A 24,370-nucleotide genomic window follows, 5' to 3' on the forward strand; every position below is an offset into this window, starting at 1 on the left:
AGACTCATAATCTACCATAAAGCCAGCAAGGCTGTGTTTGACCCATAAATACCCTGTTTGCATTTTGCCACCGTAAATCCTCCACCCTCTCGTAGTAAACGCCAAGTCAAAGAAGCTTAAGAAAAGACAGAGCACTGAATTTGTAGCTCATGAATACAGTTAATGTTGTTTTTTCACATTTCATATGTTACTTGATTTGATTTTCTGTTATTGTTATTTCGGCTCGTAATCTTGCGGGATTGGAACTCTCCGGGGTGGGTGTGTTTTAGCCGGGCTGATAGACAATGAAATTACCGCCAGACTTGACATTTCAAGCCAATACTAAGATGTTTGCTATTTTTCAAGATGAGATTTTAACAGGGATAGTTGTTTTTGACAGCCTATATCTGCCACAAACAACAGAATTCAAAAATGTACTGATAACATTTAAAAACAGCAGCTCCCAGTCAGTCAATGCCAATACTCGCTTTTTGCTGATCCGGGATCTGCCAACTCTCCTCTGATTGTTTTGCACACCTTAATTTTCCCTCATTTTCTACCGTATTTTATTGAAATGACCAAACATCGAAACAGTGCTACATACATAGAATGCAGAGGCTAAAATTTGCTGTGAAGTGAAGAAATGATTTCCATTTTCATTTTTGGCAGACGAGGAGTGATAAAGAAGAATAGATTGATCAGGCGATGAATTATAAACAGGAGGGGAACCATGCAGGGCTGAAAGATGTTTCAGGGGGCGGGGGGGGGGGTGGGGGGAGTGAGGATGACAGAGTGATGAGTGGAGAGATTGAGGGAGACAAGAATAAAAGCTACAGATAGATAAGAGTCAGAGTGGAAGCATGGAGGAGAGTTGTGATAGATAAAGGATGAGCGAGCGAGAGAGAGAGAGAGTGTCTTGATTGCCAGTCTCGGCAGTTTGACTGGTCGGTGACAGCATGCTCCTGCTCTGACCATACGGTCTGTCTTCTTAGCTAACAGCCCAGCTGCACAGGGAATGTCCCCAGGCCTGACATTTTGACATGGGCGCCACGTTGACAAATAGCTGGAGTTTTCACCTCCTGCTACACTGTCTGCTTCCTGCTAAACCAGCCCTCGCTGACTGTATGAAATGAGGGGGCGGGGGGGCTGACAGATCTGCTGTCAGGCCGGGGGCTGCTGATCGAGGTCTCTGTGGGTGGCAGACTCCTACAAAAAAGGAGGGGCGGGTGGCACTGGCCTTTGTCAGAACACTTGGGCCAGCTTTTGGGGCTCTTTGCGCACAACGGTGACTGTAGTTATCTCACACCCTGCCCTACTCACACGACCCCCAGCTCTGTCCTGTGATACTCCCACCTGAGACGGCTTGTCAGTTTGGTGTTGGCGTGGCAACGGTGTAATCACAGCATGGAATTACATTACAGTGTGAGCCCAGTTTTCATCTGAGGTGTGGTCATGAAATGGAAGTGTTTGCATCCGTTCTTGATATCTGTTGTCTGATTTCAAGCGCTGACCAAAATATCTTGTTTGACATTTGTATCATTATGTTGAATTTGAGCTTCTTATGATGATGAAAAAGTCCCTGTGAGCACATCAACATTTAGCATATAGTGTTAAAAATACAGTGTTGTGTGTTAAAGTGACACTTCAAGCAAAAAGGACAAGTACTCAAATGAATAACATGAGCTCGCAAACACATTTTGCCCTCCTGCATCACTTCTTGCTGACTCCGGAATGCAGAAAGAGCCAGCCATGTATACTGTATATGTAGTTAGACAGCAATACTGCCCAAAGACATGTGCTTAATTAATTGTCCACTGTATAATCCAGTACTTCAACACATCTATTTACTGTACATTTGGGTCCTACCGTGTCATCAGTTTTGAGGGGGAAGTCACTTTTGTACCTTATTTTGTTCAACAAATACAATAATTTTTTTCATCTTGTACAGTTCAAGTGAAGTTCTCAAATGGAATTTTAGATCACAAACAATTTTTTTTTTTCTTTTCCAGACCAACTCCAGTTAAAACAACCAAAAGGAAACCCTATCGAGGCCATTCCCATAATTAGTATCAGTCCGTTACTTTTATTTCCATGTTCTCAATCCGTCCTGACAAACAGTAGGAAGTGAAATGCCTTTTTATTGAATCTGCACCTCCCTTTCGCCTGAGGTGTCGACATGTTCTTGAATGTGCAGGTCTTCTACGGAGAGCTCTTTCACTCAGACTTGAATGGGAACGTACAGATGCTCCTTCCTTTGCAGATCTGGGAGCAGGAGCTGGCCAGGACGAGTGTTTTGTGCCTTGGTACCGGTGGGGCTTTAAGTGCTGGCGGTTGGCTGTTATTATGGGGCTGTATTGATTAATCCCCTCGCCTGTATAACCTCCAGCTCACTTTGAGGTGTCCCCAGTGAGCCTGTGCTCTCAGCAGAGCACACGCTGTGATTAATGCCCATCTCGTGAGTCTGCCCGCTACGGAGCATCGTGTCAGGCTAGATTTGTCAGCTCACAACTATAGATTAGTCTACGTCTCCTCCTCAACTTTGGAGCCACCAGTGCCCTGTAGTGTAAATCTGTCCCCTTTCTCCCCTCTCAGTCGGCACCCGTCCCTTGGGTGAGGAGGAGGCAGATGCATTAAACAATTCACTTAATAGATAAGCTACAGTATGTTTGACTTTTTTCCTCTCCTATACCCTCCGCTCTCTCCCTCACGTCCTTCCTCCTCTCGTATCTCCTGCTGCTGAAATGGAATTGGATCAAAGAGGGAAAGACGGGGGCTGTGGTGGAGGGAGGGGTCCTCATTGGGTTTTGTTGAAATATTTATAGGTCAGGGTTGACTGGTTAAATTGAATATCTATGCTGATCTCACTTGCCTGTTTAACTTGCGCCTAGGCAAATATGTTTCCTAGGTGATAACCTTTTATGTACCAGTCTGACTTCATTGAAATGCATAGAGATAAAAATGTGTCACACTTCACAGTCAAGCTAGGCAGCCACTGATGCTCGATTATTCAAATGATAATTGACCCCCACCTGTAGCTTGCTTATATTCAGTAGTCAATCACTCCATCCACTGTTAAGATATGGAGAAAATACGTTCTGTCATTTACATTACAAACCACTGGTGAATGTCAAGTACCCCAGGCAAGCCATTTGTGTGGAGAAGAATGAGAAAAATATATGGCCAATTATGATTTCCAATCTTTTTAATAATTTAAATGCTGTTGATATGTGAATTACTGGCAGCATAGCTCTCAGCCCTGAGCTGTGTTTATTTCTTAGCAGTATTATTTTCTCCCTAACAAATGACTTGATGTTAATCTTCATATATAATTTTCATTTGTCTGATATAATGGCTTCTAGTGGCTTGCTGTCACAGGCTGATAAATTGACAGGCGGTATCATAGCACTAGAATCGACAATGCAGGAATGTTTGTTGGCCAAGACCGACTATTTTTTTCCTACCACATAGGGGCACTCATGGTAATGAATGAATGCATATTCATGTATGTACAAACACACATACACACAATAACGTGACACATTCAGACATCTGATATTCTTGCAATGCAATGCTTTGATCCTCATTGTACAGGATATCATACCTGTGCTGGGTATTCTTTTTTGGTAAAGCGCCGATGGCTCGCCGGTTTCCCCTCAGCGCTACTCTTCGCGTTACTGTGATCTTTACACGCATGAGGAACGTGTCTCAGTGTTGTCGGTTTCATCCAAGAAATCACACGATACGGCTACAATTTGCATAAATTTCCAAATTGAAGGCGTGAAAGCATGCTCGGCAACTGTGCCTGTTTGTTTAAAGTCAGCCAAAGCTCTATAATTAGCAGTGTTTAATTATGGAAATGGCTGCCGAGGAGAATTTCAAACACACTTCTTCCCTGGATCATTAGTCATGGGGCCAAAAAAAATGAAATGCTTTCAGCAATGAAGGGTTCATATTTCAAGCTTATAGCTGCTAAAAGGGTGTACTCAGAAAATCAATTTTATGAAAGTCCGTTCAGCACTAAAGGGAGTTCCATGCAACTAAGCAATTTTGAAATAATGTCGGTGGGGGCCTGATTCATGGACGGTAACAAGACTTTGCTCTCCTTGCCTGAGACATTATCCTCTAAGCCCAGTTCAAAGGTCAACCTCTGGTTTAAATCAACCTCTGTTTAGCATAACTCGATTCTTTAAGCGCTGCTGGCAACCCCACACTGAATAGATAAGTAGTCTTCAGCAGGAAGAAAGCATGCAGTGTACCAGATCAAAGCTTATGAAAGCTGCCCCAAGACTAAAGGGAGAAGGGAGAAAGTTCAGCTGAACTATGGGATGAAACCTAACCTTGACCTCATGAAGTGCTATTTACCCCTTACCATAACATCAGTGTCTTAACCTTAGCCACAACCTCACACACTGACAGTAAACATACAATTTGTGCGTGCCTCCCAGCACACAGACGCACATGCTGCCTGTCCACGCTATAAATCCGGTTCCCATCGCTTCTTTGATGACCCCCCACATCAAGCTGGGTGTCATTTCCTGGTATGAAGGATATGGACGACACATGTGCGTGGGACTACCACAGCTCTCCCGAGCTAACCGTATCACTGCCACGTGGCCGCCACTCACCCTGTGGGAGGCCCTTTAGCTAATAGCTTGTTGTGGTGCTTTGGTGTGTGTCCCCAGCTCCTCTGTGGTGGTGGCTCAGAGGCAGCGGTGGGGACATTTTGGTGGTGGGCCGTTTAAGCTGGGAGGTCACATATACGAATGACTACAGCTGCGTGCAGCGGGACGGCTGGCCCACGCTCCACACAGGGGATTCCCATTAGGCAGATTGATTGTTTCCTCTCCTCTCCTCCTTTGATTCATGTCTTCCATCTGAGCTCTAATGAGCCATCAGCCGTATGGCACCACTCAGGGCATCTGTGCATCGACCCTTGTACTGTACATAGCTAATGGGAAGAGCATACTGCACTGTAAATACACAGTAACACTTACGATGTGGCCTACGGGCACATTCACTTGCATTCGCCTGTATTGTTGGAGGTTTACAAAAAATTGGAATAACTTTAATCATATGGAGCAAGTTCAAGCAAATCTACCGAGAAGCATCCCAGTGACCTCACAGAACAAAGACGATTGCAGCCGAGCGTCGATGTGCATCGAGCGTGTGCATTTATCCCGACTCAGAAAACAGGCGACAGCTTTACAGCCCTCCACCACAATTTATTTACAGCCTCAGCTATTCATATATCTCCCAATATCCACTTTTATGGTACACAAAGAATGATAATTACAATAACAATAATAACTACCCATATAAAATACCCTTTTATGGGACTTTGTTGTATGAATGTGCTCTCTTCTGGACGAGATGTTCCTCAGCAGAGAGTTTAAAGCAAGCATCCCTCCTACGAAAACTCAGCCTGCATCTGATATTGATTCACGGCCATCTTTTAGAACGTTTTCTTCAGGATAATTTTCTACCTTGGGAATTTGGGGGTGTAAAGGCTCCATGGCAAATCATTCAGCATGTTTGAAGATGCCGTATAATCGTTTTTTTAAGCCAGAGACCTACTTTCATAGTGCAACTGAAGGTAACACCCTCTCTTGGTGTGCTGTGGTGCGCTTCAGCATGAGCTGGAAATGGGGATATATCCATCAGCAACATCCATCTCTAAACATTTACTGTTTGATAAGATGAACCGTAAAATACTCTTTAGCTTCACTGAGGTAGTTTTGTCATAGATATTCTAGACGGACATATTTGTTTTGAAAGTAAGAAATCAAGATCGCGCTTTTATATCCACGTGGTTAAAAAATACATTTAAATTGAAAGTAGGGAAATGATTGTGTGAGGGCAAATGTGAAAGGAGAAGGATAGAGAGAGAGAGAGAGAGTGGGAGAGAGAGAGAGAGAAAAGGGCTAGAGGGTAGATGAGTGTTTCAGCTCAGATGAACTGTAGATGAACTGAGTGAGTAAAGGCAGAGTCATAAACACATGCTGCTCGGCGTTATTGATTGAGGAGAGTGAATGAATGTTTGCTAAACATATTGGATCAGTGAAGACACGGCGCTCACTCTGATCAGGGGTGGCCGAGGGTCTCGTCTGTTTGTGTTTCTTTGACCGTGCGAGTGAGAGTTTGTATGCACTTTAAATGAATGTGTTGTTTTGCATGGGGGCCTGTATTTGTGTGAATCTGTGCACATGCACTTATGAATGCTTCCAGGCTTGCCCCCCCCCCTCACCCCAAACTGCACACACACACACATGCACGCACACCCACTTTCTCTCTCTCTCACCTCACCTGATCTTTGCCAAAACACCTCGTTTCCTCAACACTGTATGTGAAGGGAACTGTCTCTAGAGGTCACTGCAGTTCCATGGGTGACAGATGCAGCTGAGGCCAGCAACAACATCCTGTTGAACACACACACACACACACACACACACACACACACACACACACACACACACACAAAGACACACAAACAACACACAAGCACACGCACGGACACACATGGGAAGGTGGCAAAAGCTGAGAGAAAACTAGAGAATATCACAGCGATTCTGTCAAATAGCCACAAACAAACCTCACAACGTTGTCATCAAAGGCTGCAGATTAAAAATCCACATGAATCTATGTTGGACGCTAAAAGCGGTGATTTCACACTGACGACGCTCCATGGCTGCAGCTCAAGTGTCCGCTGTTGGACATGGTAGGAAACGAAAGGTCCAAGTCTGCATGCATGTGGTGTAAAGAAGGAAACAAAACACTATTCGCAGCTATTATTTAACACCGTACTCACTGCCATTGCTACTAGAGCATGCTATTCAGTTTGGATTTTCAGATTTTGAAATGTTCTCTTGGGAGACCTTGGAATACAAAACCAAGACTAAAAAAAGAGGCCTGAGGATTTCCCAGCTACAAGCAGCTCATAAGAATGACCTTGAAAACACAAAAGCAGACTCATCTGTTCCATAGTTTTGGTTATGCTTCTCAAACCATTATTTTAATCTGGTACAGGAGTTGAAAAATGGAAGGGGGGGGGGGGGCATGCTGCCAGGCGCCTGGCTCCCACTAATTCTATTATGCTGAGTTATTTTTAAAAGTTCCCTCTCTAAACATTTACTGTCAGTAGTACACTGGGAGCTGCTGTTCCATATGCTTTGTTTGTATTGTGGTTGTGGTCACAGTGGGGCTGAACCCGCCTGCTTCCAGTGAGCTAGTGGCAGCTACATGGTCCACCATGCCAAGTTTAAAATTAGTAACAAATTTAATATGTACTCTGCTGGCATCCGGTGCCTTTTGCAGAGTGCAAAATACTCCAACAGTTTGTCGTGGGGTCTCTCTGGAGGACCACAACTAGTCCCAATATAGAAACTCCAATTGGAAGATGGGGGGGGGGAAGAATGCTGAAATCCAGAGCAGATGCGGATAACGTCCTCAGTGATCAAGCAAAGAAAGCTGAAGCACTAACACAGGACCACCAAGACAAAACTCTCGTTGGCAAAGAGGAACACACATTGCTTCATGCTTCTTCCCCACGGCCACAACCTCAAGCCCAAGCTATTAGCATGACCTAAACGACAAAACCATGCTCCTGTTAATGGTATATTCGTGGAAGGAAATGATTTATGGCTTTCATTTTTAAGGATCACTCTCCCCGTAACTCATTATATAGAGGAAAATATCTGTTTTCACTAAGGGATCCCTCCCATAATGCCTTATAGGCTGTTAAAGCATGGAATAGAACATATTGGTGTCATAAATCTCCATTTCAAACTAGACATCATAAAACATGGTGCAGGATTATAGACAGGGACAATCGGGAAGAAGTTAAACCAAAGCAACGGATTAGGGTACATCTTGGATATGAAGTCTGGAAGTTTGAAGTCATTTCTATTATTAGAGCACCATCAAAAGATCTCTTCTTGGCTTCCTTTGCCATCCATCACTTCCTCTGCTACCACGCGCAGGATTTACAACATTTCTTAAATGTATAGGAGTTGTCTTTACTTTTGACTGGGGTTAGGTAATAGGTACGTTTTAACAGGATTTGAATCCAGTGGATAATTTGTCCTTCAAATGTCAGTTTTTATTCCCCCCTCCTTTAAGGCCGTGTGTAATTTAAAGAGACGCATAAGTCAGGTTTAATGTCTTAAACGTGTAGTTATCTAAATAACAGAAATTACGAAGAACATTTCACACTAAAAAAAAAAAAACCCCGGAAAAACAAAAACATTAACTTGCCAAACCACAAGTCACCTTTAAATGTTTCTCCTTATAGAATCAGAGGGCTTTTAATTCTCTGCACTGTAGTTTGGCCTTTGACCAGCAGAGGGAGGTCATTGATTTATTTCTGTCATTTTACTGCAGAGATCTGCGTTTTCCTCCTTGGGGTTCTTGATTATGAGGGATTCTAAAGAAATGTGTCAGTTATTATTTTTAGACAACCCCATAATGCCAGCACAGTGGGACCTTTGAAGGCTCATTCATTATGGGGGAGATAAGCATGTTGGATTCTTCAGGAACAGGTCACCAGCCCTGATTAAAAGTGACTTCACGTCAGGCCGTAAATATTTGTCAGCCCACCTTAGAAGGGCAGGCGAGCCATGGCTTCTCTGCTCGTTTGCCACATGAAAGTGCAAATGGAAACACTTAGGGTTGGGTGCTGCATCAGTCATAGCTGGAATAAGATGGCCAATAAAAAGGGCGTAATTATGATGCTCCATCATTTGACACAGCTCGGGGGTTTGGGCTGTTTGCCTAAAACAGAAATCCCACCCGTGAATAATGGGACCTGTACTTTTATGAGTGCACTGTGTTTAAGAGTGAACTTTGAAAATGTGTGGTCTGTGTGTCACCTCCCTCCCTCCCTCTCTCGCTCTTTCTCCTCCCTCCCTCCTTCCTCTCCCCTCAGCTGTTTACCTTGCTGCTGTAGAATGTGGAGCGTGTTAGGACTGCCCCTCTTTGATGCCTCTTATTGCTCGGCTCTATCAAAGCCACGTCACGACTGGCATGCCACCACAACAACTCCTTGTTTTTAGCCGCCCTACTTGCTTGTTGTGGGGGAGCTTTACAGCGCCTGTATTGATCTCTCTTGATGAGAGCTCGTTCGCTTTGTTTGCTATAAACAAAGCCATTTTCCCCATTTCACAGCCTCCATACAACATATTTAAAGACTGCAATTCTGATTTACAGGCCATAAGGCTCTCCTCTGTGTTGTAAATTACTTTTGTTTTTGATCACTGCGCAAGTATTCGTCATTATTGCTTCAATGTGTGCTTTGTCATTTTTCGTCCAGGTTTTTGAGGTCGCCACTGTCAAGAAAGGGTATGTAGAAACATAGCGTTCTTGGAAACGCCTCCACATTCCTCTGCGTGATATATGACGGCCACGAGTAACAGTAAGCAGAGCTGAAGTAGACATCAGGCAGGTGTGGAGGCTCCATTAGAGGTAGCAAACATTTGACTTGCACACCGGTGTCTAATCCGACACAGGAGCTTCACACAGAGAGGAAGGCCCCCTAGCAGAGCCCAGTGGAGAAAAGTGCTGTTGACACCATACTGTTACACAGACCTGCTGTGAGTTTGCCTCCTGCATGCGTGATGCCAATGAAACTAATGTAGTGGAAATACTCTGTGTTCAGGTGGAGGAGGCTGCTCATTATACATGCGAGCGCTACTCATTGGGCTGCCATATCAGAAAACAAAAGAAGCAATAGTCAGGTGTAGAGTCTCCGAGAGAGACAAGCTGCTGGCTCCACATGCTGGACCTCATCTGTCAAATCTGCAGAAGCGTTGGCGCAAGCTGAACTCAGGAATTCGGAGATATAAATTGAAGACAAATGATGGTGCTGCGGCTGCTTTGCTGAATATTGTAGCTGAACATTGCTGTCCGCAGGCCAAACTAACTCTTCAGAGGGCTTTCAACTATACAACCTCAAGTGAAAATAAACATATCGTGACTTGATTTTTCTCAAAATGATCTTAAATTGTCCTCAAATGAAAGTTTGGCGTTGAATGCGGCCGTGTCAGGGTAATGCGGAGCTGTGCGAGCGTGCCCTCACAAGTAAATGCCATGACAACTTTTTTAAACTGAGTCCCGCTGTGTCAAGAGGACAGCATGAGCTAACGAAAGCAGTTTGCTTATAACCCAGTTAAGGCCACACTGAACAAATGTGGACCAGAAAGACAAGTGGAGAGTTCCATCTACACAGGATAAAGTTGTTATAGCTCATGTACAAGAGTAATATTAGCTTCATACACAGCCAGCAGGGACAGAGGCACAATATTATTACAGCAGAACTGACATCATCAGTCGAAAACGTGGCAACCAACTGTTGTTTGGTGGAAATTATGAATTGATTAGAAACGCTCAGACTCAATCATTGTCCGAGAATATGAAATCTGAGTTGGACGATAACTCGCCGAGGTAAAATTATGTCTTTTTCAAGAACATAAAGATTTGCTCATAGTAGAAGTTATGTCTGTGGAGCAAAATAAAACTAAACAGCAAAACTTTGAAACAGTTTTCCGTGCTATTGCCAGTTGGCTGCCTGGTTCAGTCACATCAGCTCTGCTTCCTCCTTCACGTGATTCATGGATGTTTGGAATCGTACTCAAGGTGTGTTGTATTTCACAACTGTATTTTTTAACCTAACATGAGTTATATAGTTTTAACAGACTGTAGTAGTTGGGAATTATAGACTTTTGGTGGTCAAACACGACATGATACACCCTGTTTGAAAGTCAAATTGAGACTCAACAGCAGGCATTAAAGGCCAACAGATGCCCAATATAAAGAGAAGAAAAACAGAAGGAGAGAGCCAGATTAAAAAAAATGAGAAGCAGGGGATTATCAAAGGGCATTAAAATGACACAGAAGATTATTCTGATGTTGCCGATGCCAACCTAAGGTCAGCGACACAACTGCCCGCCCGTCAAACAAACAAAAAAAGAACAAACAAGATAACGGGAACAAGTTTAGCAGTGCAGCGCTGTAACACAGAGATTCAGTCCACAAATAACACTGCTCCTGTGCTCCATTTATTTCATTGTTTCCCTGTGGGTTTGCTTTTTACTGTGCAATCAGGGCTTCTTGACCTGTTTATTACCTGCGCCACGGAGGAGATGACTTCATTGTTGATTTTTGGTTTGATTTACTGTGCCCTCACCCTGTTTCGTGCTGTGTAATACCAGCAGGCTAGTTTTGCTCTGATTGAGTGGGAGGACATCACTTCCCAACCGTATCATCGAGGTTTGTTAGTCTGACTTTCCAAAAGTTTTATTTTAGTGGGACAAACTTTTTTTTTTTTTTTTTTTTTTTTTTTTTGGGTAAAGTTCAGTTTTAGTCAGACTAACAGCACAGTAATTCAGCTTCTTCTACCATTGTGTAAACATGTCGTGGAAATGGGATTATACAAAACTGGAGCTTTGGCTAAAAAAAAGAAAAAAATTAATACATGAAATATTTGGGCCGATCTAAACAAGGTTCAGATCCAAGAATTCTTTCCCTTTTTTCCAGAGATGAAAGTGGGAAAAAAAAACAAATCTACACTGACTGTCTATTTATGTTTAGGATTTAGGATCCTGATTTTTTTTTAAAAGAAGTTTGGATCCAGTGGAACGGAGTAGGCCTATGTTTTTGTAAGGGCGTGATTTGGCTGTTGGTCTTGACGGAGCGCTGCGCTCTAGGAGGGCCTTTTAGTTTCAGTAAGTGTTTTCAGAGTAAACATGGCAATACTAAGTCATACTATCCCCTGAGTACTATTCACACTCCTTCCAGTAGGTACAGATGGTCTGAGGAGCACGACTCAGCTCACCCTCCACTGTAGCTGTAGCAAGAGTCTACCGATGAAGCAGCAGAGGCTGCTTCACAAGGTCTTCATCACAAGGTGACCCTCACCTTTGTTGGGTCTCTTTACCTGCAGGAGTGAACCGCCTGAGTAACGGTCCAGCCCAGAGGGGACTCAGCAGATACTAAAGCTACTGTAGGAGGACAGAGGTCTACAAAAGAAACACAGACAGCACATTAGCATCACTCGGTGCCAAACTCCATTAGGATCAGGTTTGGACCCCAATGAAAGCGTCGGAGTAGATCAGGCTGCCTAGAGAACAGCAGAGATCTTGGAATAGAGGCCTGGATGTGACATGAGGAGCAGGTCAAACATGGGATGTTGAAAGAATCAGGGGTTGCAATGCAACATCCACCCGAACTGCACAAAGCCAGCTTTTCATTCCCTTTCTGGCCATTCCAGCGAGCCCATAATTGTCTTTGACAAAACTCATTAGCAGAGACCTTGTAGCAACATCGGCAATCAGAAATTCCATGGAGGGAGACATGCACAGAAACAATGTCCCACACACATTTCATTGCGCCTTTTGACAAAATGTAATGAAGTGTGTATATTGTCCCCCTCATCTGAACCCGTAGCCATTGGTACAAAGACTTTGTTTTATGAGCCTTAGCTGCCCGGCGTGGGACACATCAAATGGCACCTCCATGCTGGCTCTTTTGTCAGACAAGAGGGCAAATTATTGTTTGCAATGTTGTTGTTGTTGTTTTATGCCTCCTATTTATACCAGGAGGCCTTTGCTATCGTGTCAAAATAATCCAGATTCTTTAACATTGCAGGCACATGCTCATTAAGTGGGAGCCTCAGTGGAGAGTTCACATGTGATGGATGGTCCTGACAGTCAGAAGTTAACCCCCGGTAGAACGTTGTATCACACGCTAACGGTCACTCTGTTCCTCGATGGAACCGGTGGGGAGAAAACCCCCAAAATAGATGTGATAAATGTATAAAATAAGCACGTGTGAAGTTTGCTTGCTCCCGTTCCCACTCAGGTTTATTTTATATTTAGGTCGAAAGCCGACACCCATCTGATGTGCAGTTCCAGTAAAATCGAGGAACCACTTCAACAAGCATCTCTAAAACACTGCCCACTGCTTTTATTCCTCCCAGATATTTTGGCTGTCAAAAATCATATCCATCTGGGTGATCTGACCGAGCTGTGCTTGAACCGAGATTTCACACATTTTCACGTTTTCTTCCCTCCAAAAAAAATCTTAAGGTAGAAAGTAAGCTTCTCCGTTGCAAAGTAAATGTTTTGTTTTTTTTCCTCTGGTAACCCGAAAATATTTTGAATCTTAAATCCCTAAAATATTACTTATGAGGGATTCAATTTGTTATTGTAATGATTATGTAGTCGTTTAACACCGCTTTGGCAAAAGAGCATGCTTTGAAACGCCTGAAGACATGTATAGAACATCCTGTACATTTCATGTTAGAACACAGTGTGATTTATATTTAATTAAGGCTGATGAAAAGTGTGTGTGTGTGTGTGTGTGTGTGTGTGTGTGTGTGTGTGTGTGTGTGTGTGTGTGTGTGTGTGAGAGAGAGAGAGAGAGAGAGAGAGATACTTTGAGCACTGTGTTTCTGATGAACACCGGTAAACTTTTTCAGGCCTTTTTAGGGGTAAAAAAAAACAAAAAAAACATTGTCAGTAATATCAAGGATAGGAATTTTATTATCAACACAGTGTGAGTAAAGAAAGCAATAATATAGAGGAAAGACAGAAATGGCAACTAGATTAGACGAGACCGGGCAAGCGTCTGCATTTGGCATGGAGAAATAGGACAGTCTTTCCATATCTGATCAAAAAGTGAGTTGAAATACGGCTTGTTTTTCAGGTGAGAATGTAGGTTGATGAGATTGATATTCGCCTTGAATAAACATGCTGGATAACACAAGTGTAAAAGTATTTTTCAATATATGAGAACAAGTGTAATTTCTGGCAGTCAGCTGGCCTCTTCACTTGAAAAGAGCACCAGCAGTGAAAACCAGAAAAGATCAGTGATCCCTGACAGCCGTGGGGGGGGGGGGGGGGGGGGGGGGGGGGGGCGTGCAGGGGGTGAAGGGGGTGTCGGGGGGGGGGGTTGGATTGAATTCACACTTATGCTGTGTTTGATAATAACAGTCATCTGAGTACAGACTCCGTCTGATTTCATAAAGGATGGTCACAGACTAATGCTGTCAAACCTATTTAAGTATTCACCCCAGCTTGTTTTTCTTTGTCCATATTTACGCCTCATTCACAGATTATCTAAAAATCTGTTGTGGATTATGCAAACGTGCTCTCATAGTCGATGAAAAATGTAATTTGGGAAGAGGAATTGTATTAGGGAGATGTGCTTGTCCATATAAAGGCTACCTAAGGAAGTTATTATTCCTAAATTTGTCACAGATTTCATGTCTGACCTCAGATTAGACATGTCAGACAAACAAAATGTCTTGTTTATCCCAAGCCGCCTCCCCTCCCCCACCGCTACTAAGCACCAGTGTTTATCTATTGTCTTCTCACTTAAGGATACAATTTTTACAAACGTGCTGGCATCTCGATCAGCTGCCATTGATCAGCGGCCGGTCTCCTCTGTGGATGTAAAACACTTAGAGGACAGACTAATCGACCTGTTAGCTGCTGCGGGCTGCTATATGAGCCCATCATGGCTATTATCTATGCTTTCCCCCCAGGTACACTGCCATGGTGGTAATCCCATTGCGCATGCATCATTACCTTCAATAGCACCAGGCAGCTTTGCTTTATGGCCTCCGATTTAATTAATTTCAGTTGTAAATATTTGATACACGCTGATCCTACATTTTAATATAAAGAGCAAAGCATCAGGCGTCATGACTGATTACTGGTGAGTGCTGAGGGGAGCCTCCCATGTCCTTCACGGGCGTTCAGACAGTGGTCTGGACGTGGAAACTTCATATCAAGAACTGTCTTTTATTCCCTCCTTTCACTGAATTCTCATGTTGTTTCCTCTTTGTCTTAATTATTGGACACAGTTAAAAGTTGAAAAAAGGGCTTAAATTCAAACTTTCCGATCCCAAATACACCAAAGTTCAGTTACAAATATATTTTAATAAAGCTTAAGGGTCATTTTTCAACGCTTAAATATGCTTCTTTAAATCTGAACTGGACGAGATATATAACCTGCAGTTCAAAAGCCTGGAGATCATTTTTGAGCTCTCAGATTAACACAGAGGAAGACGGAAAACAGAAGTAGAATAATCTCTCAGCCTGTTTCTGACCTTCCTCACACTCATCATGTCGATTCACCGGTGCATGACTACCAGCTAGTGCAGCCTAGGCCAAGGGCACCCGGGGTGCTGAGCACTCGGGATTGAGCCGGAATCGCCCTCATACGGAAAAGACTTTTTATAACAAGCATCATCCCACCAATACGAGCTGAGGTGATTATTTGTGGGGCTGTTTGCTTTGTTTCGGTGGCGGTGGTCTGGATTTAAAGGTTGTATTGTGTTATTGTTCATGGCATTGCGTCCGTTTATAAAGCAAATGAACTTTCAGAGAGTTGTCAAGTCAAGTGTTGAGTTTCAAACTATGCAGCTAAAAAATACCGCTCTTACTCTGCAGTGCAGAGCTGAAAGTTTGAACCTGGAGGATCCAAAAGTTGTTTTTATTTTGGATCTTCTGAGCGTCACCTTGCATCATGGAGGACAGTGATCATCTTGTTGCAGTTGTCTGAGGAGTTTGTCAGAATACTTGGCTCGTGTGGACCCTCGGCAAAAAAAAGAAAAAGAAAAAAAGAGCCTGGAATCAAAGGGACTTTGATGGACCATGTGAACTTCTCCTCTGGGTTTGATCCTACAAATGACCTTTTAATTAACACAATGTTAAGTTAGTGCAGCGGCGCTCCACACAGGGGACAAAGCATCATTCATCCCGGGTTCCTGCCTTCCTTTCTTGGCCCCCGAACAGCAACAAAGTGTTTGATGCCACTTCTGATTACATGTTGACAATACAGAGATGATGTAGCCTTTCTTCCGCAACTTGTGGATTTCTGTCACGTGCTGCAGTGAATGACGACCCTCCCTCCAGCAGCGCTCCTGGTCGGGATGATATAAACTTTGATCAGATCTACTTCCTCTCCCGGTCTTTTAATTGGCCGATCGTCTCTATAAATAATCATGACACAGAAAAAATAAAACAGAAGAGAAAAAAGGGGGGGGGGTGTCTTGGGGAAAAAAATGTATTCTTAGAAAAAAAGAAAATCAAAACACAGAATAAGCTCACATTTGAACACAATGACAAAATTCTTTCGCGCAACACAAGGGATCCAGTCCTTTTAGATTAAAGTCCGACAAGTTTTTTTTTTGTTTGTTTTGTTTTGTTTTGGTTTTTTTTGTCTTTAACATCAGGCAAAATGACACGAATCCACAGTCAACATTGAACAGTAAAGGAGATACGACCGATAAACACATGAAACAAACAGAGATATCAAAAGAATAAATAAACAAACAAATAAATAAATAAATAAACAGCTTTGCTACACTACACGATTGCCACACACAAATTCGACCGGTTCCATTGACCGATTTCATCTCATACTTTTCAATCTTTCATTTTTTTTGTTGTTGCATAAAGTCTTTCACGCCATAAAAACAAGGTTGTGCAAAATGATAGTCCACAGTTTTGACAGTTCACCCTGCAATTGCAGGGTCACGTGTCCCTCTGAGGCCGCGACACGGCCAGTGCGTCCGTTAGTGCATAATAAATGTCCCGTTAAATTGTTGTGGGTCCGTCCTCATTCATCTGGAAGGGGAGCGAGAAGACAAGAATTCATGTTGTCCTTAAAAAAAAAAAAAAAAGCATCTTAACAGTTGGCTCCTGACATTCGAGAAGGAGCATGGCACAAATATTTTGTTTTGTTGTTTATGTCATTTGATAAATTATTGTAGAATGATTTGTTAAACAGTAAAAACAGTGCAGTTTATATATTTAACTACATATTTAATGTCTAAATGGAGAAAAGTCAGTAACACATTGTAAAATCAGCTGTGAGAGAGAGTGGAAGAGTGTACTCCAGTTCATCTGTGGGGATTTAAGAGTGTGCGTGCGTGCGTGTGTGCGTGTGTGCGTGCGTGTGTGTGTGTTGTAGCAGCAGCAGCAGCAGCTTCATTGGCTTCCTCCAGTTTGGCTCACCTGCTTCACCTCTTCATCACCGGTCTGAACGCAGTGACCTTGTCATCCTGCAAGGTCCCGCAGGCTTCGCTGAGGTCTGATGTCTCTGCTTTGCCACCAGAGAATCCTACACACACCCAAATAAAACCACATCTGAGAAACTTTCGTCTGGGGTGAGCCAGCGGAACCTCGTCACCTTCGAAATGCTGCACGTGCGCCTTGTTGAGTAAATTCAGTGAGGCTCACCTGTCTCTATGGGAGAGAAATTAAGGGTGTGTGTTTGTGTGAAGCACTGCAGGTAGCAGCTGACGTACCTTCGATAGTGGAGTACTGACAGGAGTCTGTGAGGGCAGCATAGGGCGAGCAATGGAGGCCCTTGTTGCTGTAGCTGCCACTGCCGTAGACTTTGGAGTGTAAAGAGGAGCCCTCGGGGAAGGGGTTCACAGCATTGGTGACACCGCTAGATTCTTGGAGGCCCCTCATGCTCCCACACTGTCCAGTAGGGCCCCCGGCAAGCCTGGTGCTCTGGAGCTGGCAGTCCCCGGTTGAGTTGCCTGTCCTCAGCTCTGAGCTGTGCTGAGGGCTCAGGATGATGCCTGAAGCCGCCGTGCGAGCCAGAGACCAAATCCGTGGCTTATCTGACACTTCAAAGTGAGACAGGGACAAAGTTCCAGTGGAGCCCGTGGAAGAGGGGGCCTTGGACACTGCAGGGTCCAGGAAGTCAGAAGGTAGAGGAGGGAGAGGGGTCACACTTTTGATGGCGCAGGGGAACGTGTGGAAGCTGTTGGTTAAATTCAGGTGCAGCTCAGAGTTGCAGTCTCTTTTCTGAGGGGCTCCTGCCATGGCTCTCTGCATGTCCTGCTCATCTGCAGCCCCTTTTTCACATTCACTGTCCAGCTTGTCACAGTCGTCCTCGTCCATGTCCTCCAGATCGCTCAGGTGCAAGTCCTTCTCGTCTTTGCAATCAGAATCTGACAGAAATAGAAGGTGTTGTTTTTGTGTCAGTTTGTTTCTGCCATCACCACCTACGTTCCAGAGATGAAGATGAGGGGAATCATTTTATAGAGTTAGTTTACCTTTGGTGACACAGTCTTGGTCGCTCTTGTTGATGTCATCCTTCCTGTCGTCAGTGGCCTTATTCTTTGGCGACCAGGTCATCTTGTTCTCCTTTTTTAGCCTCCTCCTGGCGTTGGCGAACCAGGTGGACACTTGGGTGAGGGTCATTTTGGTGATGATGGCCAGCATGATCTTCTCCCCCTTGGTGGGGTAGGGGTTCTTACGGTGCTCATACAGCCATGTCTTCAATGTGCTGGTGGTTTCTCGAGTTGCGTTCTTCCGTCTGGCTGTGCCGTTGAAATCTACTGTCCCATATCTGGAGGGTTGGTGGGGGGGGGGGGGGGGGGGCACACACAAGCACACACCATTAGTACAATTAGTAAGGGATATCAGTCACCTCATATCCTCACTCCCCGCTGTTTGAAATCTATATACACAGCTTTGCTTTCTTCATGTATCAGTGTGGAGTTACACCCTGACCTTTGATCTGAATGCAGTATATTACTTTAGTGAATAGCTCCTTCTAATGATGAGCGGTAGAATAGTTTTTTGGCAAGTCCCCCAGAGCTCAAATTACATATAGCGGACAAAAAGTGAACATCCATCTTACCTGTCGTATTGATACTGGCCCAGTGAGTGATCGTAAGGATAGTAGGCAGCAGTCTGAGTGATGCCGGAGTGCAAAGTGCCTGTGCTGTCCTTAATGTCGTACTGCGGATTCTGTGGAACAGGAAGGAGGTTATTAAAACTTTTGAACTTTCTTTCTCTCTTTCTCTCTCTCTCTCTCTCTCTCTCTCTCTCTCTCTCTCTCTCTCGCAAATATTTTTCATGGAATTGCAGAGAAAAAAAAAACGGAGCTCTGAGAGTGAAAGGAGCTTGAATCTAATTCCCACATCTAACAACACATCAATATGCTTGGGTTTATCTTATTTTTCTTACATTAATACCCATTTTGAGAATAATGAGCTGTGAATGATTCATGTGCTGTCATTTTATTAATTTAACTTAATATACTACTACATTGTTTGGTGTGTGTGTGTGTGTGTGTGTGTGTGTGTGTGTGTGTGTGTGTGTGTGTGTGTGCGCGCAGTATTTCTGGGGACTTTAAATTGAGATACTCAAAATATAAAATGATTTGAAGTATCAGCTTCACTGCAAAATACCATCCAGGAAAGTCCTTATTTATTACTTTTTCCTGATTTTTATTGGTGAGCAGTTTTTACAAGGGAGTAAAATAAATAAATATATAAATAATGTGTAATTATTGGAGAGGGTGACTTCATGTTTATTAAATTAAATGAAAATTAAATTGCTTCTCTGTTATTTCCCCCCTCACCCCAGTGGCAGATTGCTGCCTTGTTTTCTTTTTCTTTCTTTTCTTTTTTTTCCAAGAATATTCAAATTAACTGGATGCAGCATTAAAGGACTTGTCAAGATGAATGTTGGCAGTGTGCGATAAATTGATGAACAAAAGCAAGTTGATCGATCAGTCTGAGCCCCCCCACCTCAAACCCCCCACCCCCACCCCCACCCCCTCCTGGCGCATCAAATGAGGCTGAAGTGAGCCCACCAGAGTGGAGTAGATAGCGGATGGGTCGGTGCTGTAGGGGAAGTAGTTGGCGTAGTTCTGGCTGGCGGCGGCCGCTGCGGCGTAGGGAGAGCTGTACATCCCCAGCGCCGCGTTCAGCTCCGTCCGGCTGCTCGCCAGGAGCCGGTTCTCGTACGACGGGCAGCAAAAGGAGGCAGCGGCGGCGGCAGCAGCGGTCTGGGAGCCGCCTGTCCCGTCAGACACCGACCTGGAAATCGAATCGCAGCAAGTCGTACTGGGGTTTGCCGACACGAAAAACTGCATAAAGAGAATCGTGGACAGACATGATCATTGACTGTTGATGTCTGAGACAACTGTGATGAGACACACTGGTGATGCGCTGCGAGAGAGAGAGAGAGAGAGAAAAAAGAAAAAAAGATATCCATCCGAGCAAGTTTTGTCAGTCTAGTGTTGACTCAGAGGGACACATGAGGGATGATTGGGTTGGTTTCTGGTGCTCGACTCAGTTCAATGTTCCAGAATCAGGTGTCACTAACTTATGACCTGCCTTAATTCAAGGTAAGTCACTTTTAAGAGAATTCCTGGAATGAGAGAGAGAGGAAAAAAAAGAGTTTGCGGTGTGAACAAGTGCAAGAAGCGATGCTATTGCCCCCTTTTCCATTTTGAGAACCAAAAAATCAATAAAATTAAATACTGTGTTATTTATTGTTAAATAAATAACATCGGATGGATATTTTTTTTCAGTGAAGACGAATAAGAGTTGCACACAAATCCGCGCGTAAAAGTTGCCACCTCTTGTTTATCCCACTGTTTGTCTGAAAATAAGAGTGTAAAGTGATTTTTAGGATCCCGCGTCCTCACTTCGTGCTTTATTCGAACGGGTTCAATGTTATTTTACTCAGTAATCTGACGCTCAAAGTTTGGTGATAACTTTGCCAGGAGAGTAACTTTTGCCCCTCTCACTGAACTTGCCATCACACCAAAAAAAACAATAATATTGTATTAAAATGTATCATGAATTTATATAAAAGAGTCTTAAAAAAATGTTCTCAAATCGATCCCGGGTTTTTTTTTTCCTTTTGTTTGAATAAAAAAATCCCCCAAGTCACTTTTAAGTCAAACAGAAAGTTTGTGCGGATGTGTGCAGACCGCGTAACAGCCCAATTACAACCTCGCAGCGCGCGCGATAGGTGACATTCATCTCTATTGTCATCAGGAGGAAAAAAAAACAACACGTGAGTTCATTCATAATTCAGTGTTATTGGACATACGTGTATATCGATATTTGGTTCAACAACAAAAGCATCACGGGAAGACGAGAAAAAAATAACAACCCACAGAAAAGACGCTGTCAATACTTATGAAATCAACCACCCGTTCATTTATTAAAGAAAAGTAGTAATAAAAAAAAAAGACAACAAGCGACCAAATCAAAGAGACAAAAAAAAAAAACTTAAGAGAAATTACAAAGAGGGGGGAGGGAAAAAAAAGTGCCTTACCTGGGAAGTTGCATTGTAAGGATATCCAAATTGAGAGAAAGACATAGCTGCTTCTTTTGTTACCATCAGCAATATTCCTCACCCTTGATCGATTGCAACCAATTCTACTTCAAATCCACCGTCTTACACACATTTCCACGCACGGCCTTTCGCTCAATAATACATGACTTCACCCATAGGAGGGAGACTTTAGGCTGGCATCAGCTGCAGATTGTTTTATATGAATGAATAATCCCCCCCCAAGGACCCGATAAGAAATGAAATTAAGCGTCATTAAGTGCAAAAAAAAAAAAAATTGTTGTTGTGTTTGCTGAAGGAGGCTTAAAGGATAACGTAAGACTTGGAAGATATGGACTCTGCTTGTGCTATTATTTGTGGCTCTATAGTTCTTTAGCATTCATCCATGCAAGGGTATCAGCGTGACGTCACTGTAATCCCGGAACGGCAGGGTACCAAGGATAGAATAATGTCTTTGCCAATCACGTCCAACACAGGGTTTCTTAAGGTGCACTGTACACGGTCTTGTCCCGCTTTTGTAATGGAATTACACTGATTTGTAGAGATAAAGTGTTGTAGAACTCTATCATTGATCATTATTATTGAATTGTAACGAGTCAGCGCCCTTTCTGCTTTTATTCCACTTTTTTTTTTTAAAAGATAGAATTTCCACACGTATAAACGTCTCTGTTTCTGTTCTGACTGAGGATCGTTTGTAAAATCTTTTAATCACAGTCCATCCTAATTTAATGTGCTTCGACTATGCATTTCTAAGACTTTTCTCTCTTTCTTTTTTTTTCTCCTTTCTTTTTCCAATCTCGACCTCTGTGCGTCTGTGGCTCTGTGGCCAGAGGTCCATCCCGGAGTTAATGACGGTGATGTTTCTATCTTTCTCTATTAGAGAGAAGGGCAGTCCCAGCAGGAATGCTTAGAGGGGTTTTTGGCAGGTCAATAGACCAGTGATTGATGCGCGCCTGGAGACCTACGTGACCATTACGCGTTATGCGTAATTGTATCAATTAACAAATGGATACATGCCCTTGTTTAACCAACGAGTAACAGAGTGAAAATATGCCTTAGAGGTGAAATCCGAAGAGCTGTGCTTGAGAAGAAGAAGAAGAAGGGAAAAAAAGAAAGAAAACGAAGACAGTGGAAGCCCTACTTCGCAGTCTAATTAAATATCAGTGGATTGGGGCGACGAGAATTGCATTTTAATTGAATGACGCTGACTTGAAAGATGGGTAAGGAATGATGCTGCCTCACAGTGAATGAAACCAGAAATAATTTTAAGCTTTATTAGATCAGCAGCTCAACCGTCACCGGCTCTCGCTCTCTGCCGTAAACATAAACAAGCCCCCCCCCCCCCCTCCCGCGATGTTGAGGTGAGACAGAGGAGGGAGGGAGGGGTCTCTCTCTCTCTCTCTCTCTCTCTCTCTCTCTCTCTCCTTCTCTCTCTCTCTCTCTCCTCCTATAGACAGTGTTTGTATTGTCAGTTCTACTGAGTCATGTGATCTGCCTGTTCCTGACTGTGTGGAGTTGAGCAAGGTTTCCGTTGTCACGACTGATACCTCGTGCCAAATTCCCCGTTGCTCTGCCTCTCCGTGACTGATGTACGGCTCTTCCTCCCCGGAGACGAATCTGCGATTACAGGGTTCCTCTCCAAGGGGCGCTAAAGAGCCGCGTGTAGGAGATGAAGATCTGCCGTCTGATTTTTTTTTTTTTTCCAGGGGGATTAAGTGGTCAGAGCGGCCATGATCCAGACTCCGGGAGGAAGTGCAATTTTAAACTCCCACCTCCAGATAATGACAACTCTTCTGATTAGTGCTCTCCGCTTCTGACAGGCGACCAAACATCAGCAGCTTCTGCTCCTCAGCACCATCCCTCAAACAAACTGCATCTTCTCCCCCCCCCCCCTCTCTCTCCCCCACTTAAACAAAAACCTTTAAAGTTCACATTTCTAACTTTTTCACTTTTCTCGTTGCGTTTATCTCCGCGCACCACAGTTGGCTTTTCAAACTGAAGCCAAAGTTTTGGTTTTTTGGGGGTTTTTCACAAAATTTTGTAGATGAAGCTCCCACAAAAAATGAAAGCAAAAATATTTTGTCATTAATAACATCTGGAAATTGTAACCTGGTGATCAATGCATTTTCAAGCACATTCCTGTGGGATGAATTTGAACACAAAGGATAATAAACACAAAAATTGGGGGGGGGGGGGGGGGGGGGAGAGAGACTCTTACATGCATTTCATTTGCAAGTTTCCATAAAAGAAATATTTGAAGAAGCAAAGCAGTGAAGAAGTAACTCCAATACATACTTTTTATGAGAGAAGAATAACAGCTTCATTTCAGCTTTTGGCATTGCTTTTGTGTTCAGTTCTAGCCACATTACTGAGCTTAAAAAGTACTTGTATGTCCCAACAGAGCACTAAAAGAAAGAAGTGGAGAAAAAAAACACACGAGTGGATTTAAGCGGAGCAAAAGTTAGAATGAGAACATAACATATGACAGCAAGTGGCAGAATGGAAACATCCTCACTCCGACAAACATTATCAGAGAAGGAGGGACGCCACACTTTCACGCCCACACTGTTATTATTACACAGGTGAATACGCGCACACAGAAGGTTGAAGCAACATAAATGTAATTGCATGCTGGTGGTCGATACATTTCTACAAGGGCATGCATGATGGCCCAAGTGCATATGGACAGACTCATGCATAATGCATGTCCAGCAGTCAGCGTGGATCTTACTGAATCCGGCTGAAATGAACACTAATTGTAATGGCAGACTGACCACGGTGCCCTTCCCTCTACAACATGTGACAGCCTCACAATGTGACTTTTTTTTTTTGTTTTTTGTACAGCGTTTTTTCTTGATTGCTTAATAATCACATTGTAACAAGGTTTTGCTTTTTAGTAACTAAAATTATCAATTAGTCATCCCTCCTTTTAATTTTTTTTTTATTTGTTTGTTTTTCGCCAGCTCCTGTCAGATAAATTATGAATGTCTCATTTGTGATTTTGTTTTATGCCAGTTAAAGCCTGTTTCAGGGTAATTTAATAGGATAGGCTATGAATGATTGCTTCCTCCTCAACAGTAGCCATTTCTTCTTACACATAAGCTTTCCTAAAGCTGTCAGGCCTTGTTCATGTTAAGACTTCCTGCTCACAGGTTTACAAAGACAATGGAGCAAACATACTCTGCGATAGCATGAATGAATTCAGTCCTAATGCAGCCGGATTGGTGGATATTATTAGAGGGGACAAGACAAGGAAAACCAGAAACATAATCTCA

The 24,370-nt window shown here is 43.4% G+C and overlaps 1 protein-coding gene and 1 long non-coding RNA gene across 5 annotated transcripts in view; one reads left to right on the top strand and one right to left on the bottom strand.

Annotated features, from left to right (window-relative positions):
- Positions 1–24,370, top strand: part of LOC147269669 (uncharacterized) — a 145,796-nt gene that overhangs the window by 112,876 nt on the left and 8,550 nt on the right. The gene's annotated exons all lie outside the window — the stretch shown is intronic.
- On the bottom strand, positions 15,928–21,468 carry irx6a (iroquois homeobox 6a). 4 transcript variants are annotated; one of them, XM_086188832.1, is made up of 7 exons: positions 21,078–21,468; positions 19,600–19,825; positions 18,640–18,749; positions 18,050–18,345; positions 17,288–17,944; positions 16,995–17,100; positions 15,928–16,641 (listed from the first exon to the last, which is right to left on the bottom strand). In XM_086188832.1, exons 1-6 carry the CDS (start codon positions 21,089–21,091, stop codon positions 17,000–17,002), a joined length of 1,404 nt encoding a protein of 467 aa, XP_086044958.1. In that variant the 5' UTR covers positions 21,092–21,468; the 3' UTR covers positions 15,928–16,641; positions 16,995–16,999. The 4 variants fall into 4 exon arrangements, with proteins under 4 accessions (XP_086044958.1, XP_086044941.1, XP_086044934.1 ...); XM_086188815.1 differs by having other exon boundaries at positions 15,928–16,604; positions 19,600–19,875; XM_086188808.1 differs by having other exon boundaries at positions 19,600–19,875.

This window comes from Aulostomus chinensis, chromosome 2, assembly GCF_037954235.1.
Source record: "Aulostomus chinensis isolate RoL2024-O1b breed Wild chromosome 2, RoL_Achi_v1.0, whole genome shotgun sequence".
NCBI classification, from domain to species: Eukaryota; Metazoa; Chordata; class Actinopteri; order Syngnathiformes; family Aulostomidae; genus Aulostomus; species Aulostomus chinensis.